This window comes from Lupinus angustifolius, chromosome LG05, assembly GCF_001865875.1.
Source record: "Lupinus angustifolius cultivar Tanjil chromosome LG05, LupAngTanjil_v1.0, whole genome shotgun sequence".
Taxonomy (NCBI): domain Eukaryota; kingdom Viridiplantae; phylum Streptophyta; class Magnoliopsida; order Fabales; family Fabaceae; genus Lupinus; species Lupinus angustifolius.
Window position 1 is genome coordinate 8577727 of NC_032013.1, and position 9689 is coordinate 8587415.

A 9689-nucleotide genomic window follows, 5' to 3' on the forward strand; every position below is an offset into this window, starting at 1 on the left:
GACAAAACTTGTCTCCCTTAGCTTAGCCAAATATATCTAAGACTTTATGTATATAGCTTTCTTGTGATAACCTTAGGATACCTTGAGAGTGATATCTCAGTATCTGAATATCTAATACAAAAGAAGTTTCCCCAAGATTTTTCATTTCAGAATTCTTCGTTAGTAATCTCTTAGTCTCATGTAATAGTCCCATATCATTACTAGCAAGCAATATGTCATCGACATATCATACCAGGAAGATAAATTTACTCCCACTGAACTTATGGTATACACAATCTTCAAATTTATTTGCCTCAAAACCATACGAGGTAATAACTTGATGAAATTTGTGATTCCATTGACGGGAAGCTTGTTTAAACCCATAAATGGATTTCTTTAATTTGCATACCATAGACTTTGAGTCAACTGACACAAAGTTTTCTGGTTACACCATATAAATCGTTTCCTTAATGACACCATTCAGAAACGCAGTCTTAACATCCATATGATGTAGCTCTAAATCAAAATGAGCTACTAGTGCCAATATTATTCTACAAGAATCCTTTGATGATACTGGAGAGAAGATTTCTTTATAATCAATGCATTCTTTCTGAGTGAAGCCTTTAGCAACTAGACGAACTTTATATATGTTAATATTATCCTCTAAATCCCTATTGGTTTTAAATATCCATTTGCAACCAATGGGTTTCGCACCTTCAAGTAATTCAACGAGATCCCAAACGTCATTATCATGCATAGATTTCATCTCATCCTTCATGATATCGATCCACTTTTGAGAGTTAGAACTTTTTATGGCTTGACAGAAGTTCAATGGATCATCTTCTATTAACCCAATGTCATCCTCATTGCAATACCATGAAAATTCGATATATTTTATTAATTATTTATTTTAACAAAATTAATTTTAGAAGTTAATCGGTAATGATTTAGTCTAAGTCTTAGTTGAGTGTTAGTCTTATTTTGTGAATTCCTATTTTATGGTAAATGTTCATAACTTTCTGTAACAGAAAGTTTTTGGACTACTATCGGGCCCAAATTCACCTGAACTCGACCCAATAGCGTGATTTTGAGTTCCGTAGATCGGAATCGAATTTTGATTGCGCTGTTGGCTTCAAAATATTATTTCGAGTCAAGATAGATATCAAGTTTGTCCAAAACGCATTTCTAAATATTTTTCACTCCGAATTCGATATTCCAAAATTAATCGTAATCAGAAAATTTTTAATATACAGCCGAGTATTTGTCGATAATACTCGGGCATGATTTAAGCGCAAATGTTTCGCTGAAGAAATCACTTCACTTTCATGAGTGAAACTTGTTGGTCAAGCAAGCAAAAATACTTATCTTTTACACTAAATTCCTTAAACCATTCATTTACCGTTACACTGTTATTCTTTGAAAACCCTTAGCTTGCCTCCTTAAACCTGATTCAATTCTCTTAAAAGGATCATTTACTCTTGAAATCATTGGCTTTCCCCCTTAATCAGATTAATTCTTCTTAAGGAGTCATCCAAGCTAGAGAAACCCTTGGCGTCACTTCCTCTTCTTCTTCATTTGGAGTTTCTCAAGACACCAAGGTAAACCCTCATGCTTGTTCTTCATCATTTAGAAAATCTAGTCATTCATTATTTACAATATTTGTGTATGATGTTTATGCACATGTTACGAACGTTTTCAACAGTCAAAATTTTCTAAAAACCTTCTTATCTCTTGTTATACGCAAGAACGCGAAAAATGAGTTTTTGTGAATTTAGAAATCGTTGTTTTGAAACCATGTAATATTATTGTTCATGGGGCTACTTTAGTGTTTAAAATATATGCATGTGTTGATTTTTATGAAAAAATATGATGATGAAATCAAGGATGTTTGATTTAAAATGATGTGTTAATCATGAGATCAGTCCTTGCAAAAAGGTGTTGAAATGATCATGAACCGATAGGAATTGGGAACGAGACTTTCAAGGATAAATAATGGTTCGGGAATATAAGTCTTGGACCGATGGATGAGAGTCTCGGATGCTTTGAAATAGATTAGAACGATGTCTATGTCGTAGAGTTAATAAGTGAATTATTTAACTCGCGAATCACTGATTTGTGTTTTGTGTTTAGTTTCGAGGCGTTCATAGTCAGACAATCGATCCATTCACGTGACGGAGATCAACTGTGCTACAAACCATGGTGAGGAAGAATACACTGTGACATAGTGGTGTCTGAATATGACACCCGGATCTCCCAACTACCTCAAAATTTGGGAGTTATTTCTATTTTTGTTAGAAACTCGTATTTAACCAAATGATTTCGTGTCTGAATTAAGTACATATGTTTCCTTAGGCTGTATGCCCCTAGGATAGTATAAAATATCAAATATTGTGGTTGTTATCCATGAAGGAACACCACTCGAGAAACTAAAACGCGCAGGGATCGAAAACAACGGAGATTTTCGATCCGGCAGCCCAAAAGGGCGAGGAAATAATCCTGACAACTAAACTACCCTCACCTGAGCAAGGGAGAGGCAGTGGCTAAATCCCCCAATTGTAGCATCGACGACCCAACTTCGCTTGGGCGAGTGGTCCTCGCTTGAGCGACGGACAAGCTGACGTCAGTACCTCGCCCGGGCAAGACCCAAAGGGTGATTTTGACCAGGTTTTGGTGGATTTTTAGCTTGAGCGACAGTCCCCTCGTTTGAGCGAGAAACATGTAGGAAATTGAGTCTGTTTTGATGAATTGGTTGCGTGAGCGACAGTCTCTCACTTGGGCGAGAGACAAACATAAATTGTGACTATTTTCGATTGATTTATTATGTAACAATAGCCCTAGCTTGGGCATGAAATGTATTTACACTTGGGGAAGACCGTGGCTCAGAGGATTGAGTATGGTGCCTAAATTGACAAACTTAAATTGTTACTTTGTTTTTGTGTCTTATGTCGGCAAGGATTCCGACGATGTCGTTGTGAGCAAGGCGATGCCTAAAAAAAAGGATTACATAATACTACGCAGCAAGGTCGTCTGACCGTAAGAGGCTTGACCATGTGGCCGTCTAAGGTAATTCAATGATGGTTCGTAGTGGTAGGAATGTTATTCCTATATTACATGAGAACGTAAGGTTAGGTCCCACAAGAAGCATTCTTTTGGGAGATGTCTTAGGATGGACGATCGATATAAAAGACTAATTAAAAGATTTAATCGGCTAACTTCGGTTAGTGTGCATCTCATTATGAATAACGAAGTAGTGGAGAGGAAATTTATGGGAGACGAACGAGCCCCGCGATGTTGAGAGGGACAACGATGGCGGTGATTCGTTAGCAAAGTCTTGAGCGAGAGTCTAGGTGAGACGAGTCTCTTGTATTCCTGGATGAGGTATTCTATTGGATCGAACAGTTCTCACAGTGCAAACTAGACGATCTCTAACAATCCCTCTTTGCAATTAGGATCAATGAGAGGGATGTCCAAAAAGTGTTTGATACGACACCGTCCTAAAATGGACAGTTCTTTGGTGCGTTCAAATCGGCTTGTTATGGGACCTGTACTTTTGGTTATTTCTGAATAGTATATTGAGAGGATATTGATGTAAGGATGGATGAAATAAACATAACATTCATACATTGTACTCGTGGAAGTTAATCCCCATATCCGAGTTACAAGCATCATTCATCAATTGCATTTATGTATGTGATATATATTGTGTATATTCTGTGTGTCTGTCTGAATGTGATATTTCGTGTAATTCCACACCGTTAATGAATAATATTGATTAGATGTCTTACTCTCTTTTCTTTTCTTTATGCTTCTCTTCAGTTTGCGTTCTCGTTTAGATGGATTGTACGATGAGGATTCAGAGCTACCAATTTTCGATGTCCTAGTAGGGGAAATGGAGTAGTAATAGATATAGATATACATACACAAGCCCTCATGCCTTAGTGCTAGAGATGGTTTGTGATGGCTCTACAATGTGCTTCCCTTTACAACATGCGAACTTGGAGGCTTCTTTCACGTTACCTGCTCGGAGATTAGCATCTAGTGAACCATCCCTTCAGTCTATGATTCCTCACGGACCCACTGCTGCAGGACCATCTACCCGAAGACGGAGTTGGGACGACATGCTCAATTCCCCATTAGAGAGGAAAGCAACTCAACGGACGATGTCCACTTTTCCGGCAAATGCGGGAGCGAGTAGTAGGTCGCAGGTTTCGTCCAATAAAGCTGAAGAGAAGGAGCTAGAAGCCGAAGAGAAGGATTGCGTGGAGTTAGTCTGTGTAGAAGACTCCATTGAAGTGGTAGAAATCTCCTCCGATTCTGAGATGGAGGAGGACTACAACGAGTGTCCTAGTACACCCACTAACACTAGAGCTAGTCATTAGTGGTCATTTCCATTTCTAGTTGCCCTTGAGGCGGGTATCTGTGTAGGGTATTTTGGGTGTTTTAAATATACCAGACTATTGTATATATTTTCAGTTTGGACCAGGATGTACTCCGCTTTACTTTTGTATAAACGTTTTCAATTGTTTTCAATAAAGAATTATTCCATGATATATTAAGTGGCTTGTAGTTACCATTAGGTAACTATTGTTTTCTCTTCCACATTTTAGGTTACTTAACGTGATGTCCAGAAAAGGAGTCAAATGTAAATGAAAAAGTTTTACATTAAAATTTTTTTTTACCCATTTTGGGCAATATTGTTGGACTAATTTTTGGGACGTTACAACATGGTATCATAGCGGTTCTTTTCTATTCAGCCTTGGGCATGGCCTCACATGCTTTGTTGTATGACTTGGTGTGCTTAATTGTTCGCTTGAATTATTCGGTTGAGAATACAACCCATAGATAATTTCAATAGGAGCAGTATCTCATACGCGTATAATGTTCATAGATTTAAGATGGCTGGATGTGGAGCTGCTAACCTGGACTACATGGCTGAAATGAATGCGACGATTCAGAACTTGAATGCAAATTTGCATCAGCTAACTCAACAATAACCCCAACCCAATCAAGGACCGACTCAATATAGGGGCTTGGACGAATTCTGTCACCGTCAACCCCCAAAGTTTGAAGGAGGTTTTGCGCTAGATGTTTCAAATGACTGGATCCAGGAGTTGGAAAGGATCTTTCGGGCGCTTATGTGCATCGAGGAACAGAAGGTCACCTATGCGACCTATATGCTGTCTAAGGAAGCTAAGAACTAGTGGGAATTTTCCAGACGTCAGATGGAGCATGAACAACAAGTTGTCACTTGGACAACTTTCAAAGATAGGTTTCTACATAAGTACTTTTCTGCGGATATGAGGACCAAGAAAGAGATGGAGTTCCTGCGTCTGCAGCAAGGAAGTATGACAGTTGGGGAGTAAGCGGCCAAATTTGAAGATTTGGCGAGGTATGCCTCACACTACAATCAAGTGGGGAACAAAAGATCCAAATGTGCCAAGTTTGAGGACAGGCTCAGACAGGACCTGAAGGTGATGTTTGTACATCAGCAGATACCGGATTTTGCAACTCTGGTTAACCGGTGTCGGTTGTATGAGGAAAGCATGAAGGCAAAGAATGCGGCGTTGAAAAGTGTCGTACCACCCGGAAATTCCTATGGTCCCCCAAGGAATTTCAGGCAAGGACATGGAAGGGCAAAGCCCTTCAACCGCAATAAAAAACCCTATGGTTCTTCATGAGGGAATCACCAGAGAAATTTTAAGCCTTACAACAACAACAACAACAACAACAACAACAACAACCGCTACAACAACAACAATAACAACAACAACCGCTACAACAACAACAAAATGAGTTCCCCAGTTGGGAGCTCTAACAACAACACACCACCCTGGTGTCCGAAGTGCAAGGGAAAGCACTTCAGTGTCAACTACCATGTATGTTATTACTGCAACCCGCCTGGACACATCAAGTCGATGTGCCCGAAACTGAAAAATGAAGAGGTGAATATTGTTCAAACGACAAGACCTAAGGCCAAAGGAAGGGTGTTCACCATGAGCGGAGCTGATATTGAGGGCAATGAGGACCTCATACAAGATACATGTTGTATTAATGAGACTTCCTTATCTGTGATGTTTGATTCGGGTGCGACTCATTCTTTCCTATCTAATGATGTTGTCAACCGATTAGCATTGCCTATACTATCCTTACCCTATGACCTAATTGTATCCACACCCACTAATGAACCCCATAGTGTCAACTATGGGAAATAGAGTTTTCTATCGATCTAATTCTTGGAACTAGACCGATCTCTATAGCTCCCTACCGGATGGTACCATTGGAGTTAACAGAGTTGAAGAAGCAATTGGAAGACTTGCTACAGAAATAGTTTGTCAGACCTAGTATTTCACCATGGGGTGCTCTGGTGTTATTTATGAAGAAGAAGGATGGTGGTATGCGGCTGTGTACTAACTCCCAACAATTGAACAAAGTCACCAACAAGAGTAAGTACCCATTGCCAAGAATTGACGACTTAATGGATCAACTAAGAGGAGCTATCGTGTTTTCAAAGATCGATCTTCGGTCAGTATATCACCAAATACGCGTCAAGTCAGAGGATATTCTGAAGACTGCTTTTAGGACGCGATATGGTCATTACGAATATCTCATGATGCCATTTTGTGTAACAAATGCTCCTGTAGTGTTCATGGATTACATGAATCAGATTTTTCATCCATATCTCAACACCTTTGTGGTCGTATTTATCGATGATATCCTGATTTATTCGAGGGATCAGGAGGAACATGCGAAACATCTAAGGATGGTGTTGCAGATTCTGAAAGACAACAAACTCTATGTCAAGCTGTCAAAGTGCGAGTTTTGGTTAGAATCAGTGAATTTTCTTGGGCATGTGATATCAAGTGAAGGAATTATTGTAGACCCTACTAAAGTAGGAACGACGATGGAATGGGATTCTCCGAAATCTGTAACGGAGATTAGAAGCTTCCTCGGCTTAGCAGGATACTATCAGAAGTTTATTAAAGGATTTGCGAAGTTGGCATTGCCACTGACTAGGTTAACCAGGAAATACAAGGCTTTTTTCTGGATAGCGAAATAGGAAATGTTTTTTCAAGAATTGAAGAAAAGATTGACTACAGCACCTGTGTTGATTCTACCAAACCCGAAGGGGAACTACAATGTGTATTGTGATGCGTCTAAATAAGGTCTAGGTTGCATGTTGATGCAACAACAAAATGTGGTAGCTTATGCTTCAAGACAATTAAAGACACATGAGCAGAATTATCCAACGCACGACTTGGAATTAGTTGCGTTCGTATTTTCTCTCAAGATCTGGAGACATCACCTCTATGGAGTAAGATTTGAAGTCTTGAGTGATCATAAAAGCTTGAAGTATCTATTCGACCAAAAGGAGTTGAACATGAGGCAGAGACAGTGGATTGAATTCCTCAAGGACTATGACTTTGATCTTCAGTACCACCCTGGGAAAACTAATATGGTGGCTGATGCCTTGAGTAGAAAGTCTCCTCATATATCAACCATGATGGTCAAGGAAATGGAATTGATTGAGGATTTCATGAATTTAACCCTTGTGGTGCAAGTAAAACCTAAGAGTTTGATGTTAGGTATGCTTAGAGTAACAATGACTTTCTGGAATAACTTAAAGGTTTTCAAAGTTCCGATCCAGAACTGCGAGAGAAGAGAAGCTTGTTGGCTGAAGGAAGAGCCCCATAATTTCAAGAAGGAATTGATGGAGTGTTGCGATGCAAGAATTGAGTCTGTGTGCCAAGAGACTCTAAGTAGAAAATGACAATATTGGATGAAGCCCATAAGAGCAAACTAAGTATTTATCCTGGTGCTACCAAAATGTATCAGGACTTGAAGAAGATGTTCTGGTGGTCCGGTATGAAGAGAGAAGTAGTAGAGTATGTATCGCACTGCTTAACATGTTAGAAGGCAAAGATCGAATACAGGCGAACCGGAGGAGTACTCCAACATTTGGATATCTTTGTTTGTAAATAGGATAGCATTGCAATAGATTTTGTGAGCGAATTTCCTCGAACTCAAAAAGGTTATGATGCAGTTTGGGTGATAGTGGATCATTTGACGAAGACAACTCACTTTCTACCCATCAATAAGAAATACTCATTGGAAAGGCTAGCGGAGGTATACCTCAAAGAGATTGTCCAATTGCATGGTATTCCTAAAAATATCATCTCAGATAGAGACCCACGTTTCACTTCAAAGTTGTGGAATGGTTTGCAAACAGCCTTGGGTACCAAATTGAGTATGAGTTCAGCTTACCACCCGCACACAGATGGTCAATCTGAACGGACTATCCAATCTTTGGAAGACTTTTTGAGAGCATGTGTATTGGAATACTTTAGAAATTGGGCGGACTATCTACATCAGATAGAGTTCACCTACAATAACAACTTTCATTCGAGTATCAGTATGGTGCCATATGAAGCTCTTTACGGCAGGAAGTGTAGAACCATGTTATGCTGGTTTGCGGCAGGAGATAATCTGACATTAGGACCCGATGTGGTTCAACAGACGACGGAAAAGATAAGAATAAAAAGGAAAAACATGAAGGCAACTCAGAGTAGGCAAAAGAGCTACTGTGACTAAAGGATGAACCCTCTCAGTTTTGAAGAAGGAGATCATGTCTTCATGAGGGTGGTTCCAACAACTAGCATTGGTAGAGTACTTAAAGTTCGTAAGCTTACCCCTAAATTCATAGGACCATACCAAATTCTTAGAAAAGTTGGACCAGTAGCTTACCAAATAGCATTGCCACCTTTATTATCAAACTTACATAATGTTTTCCACGTATCCCAACTCAAAAAATACATTAGTGACACGTCGCATATCATCGAACCTGATGCAATCCAGCTAAAGGATAACCTCACTTTTGAAACTATGCCCATTAGAATCGCTGATCGAAGTGTGAAGGCATTGCAAGGCAAGGAGATTGCCCTAGTTAAGGTGGTCTAGAACCAAGCAAACGGAGAAGATGCGACTTGCGAGGTCGAGGAGGCCATAAGAGAATCCTATCCTCATCTTCTTTATTAAGAGGTACGTTTAATTTTCGAAGACGAAAATCTTATAAGTGGGGGATGATTGTAACGCCGTGAAAATTCGATATATTTTATTAATTATTTATTTTGACAAAAATTACTTTTAGAAGTTAATCGGTAATGATTTAACATAAGTCGTAGTTGAGTGTTAGTCTTGTTTTATGAATTCCTATTTTGTGGTAAATATTCATAATTTTCTATAACGGAAAGTTTTTGGACTGTTGTTGGGCTAAATTCGTCTGAATTCGATCGAATAGCATGATTTTGAGTTCAGTAGCTCGGAATCGAATTTCGATTGCGCCGTTGGCTTCGAAATACTATTTCGAGTCAAGATGAACATCAAGTTTGTCCAAAAACGTATTTCTAAATATTTTTCACTCTGAATTCGATATTCTAAAATTCTAACCATAATTGGAAGATTTTTAATATCCAGCCGAGTATTAGCCGATAATACTCGGCCATGATTTAAGCGTGAATGTTTCGCCAAAGAAATCACTTCACTTTCACGAGTGAAACTTGCTGTGCAAGCAAGCAAAAATACCCATTTTTTATACTAAATTCCTTAAACCCTTCATTTACCGTTACACTGTTATTCTTTGAAAACCCTTGGATTGCCTCCTTAAACATGATTCAATTATCTTAAAAGGGTCATTTACTCTTGAAACCATTGGC

At 39.1% G+C, this 9689-nt stretch overlaps 1 protein-coding gene across 1 annotated transcript; it reads left to right on the plus strand.

Annotated features, from left to right (window-relative positions):
* On the plus strand, positions 7358-8934 carry LOC109346962. The gene is made up of 3 exons (XM_019586701.1): positions 7358-7717; positions 7960-8194; positions 8681-8934. Exons 1-3 carry the CDS (start codon positions 7358-7360, stop codon positions 8932-8934), a joined length of 849 nt encoding a protein of 282 aa, XP_019442246.1.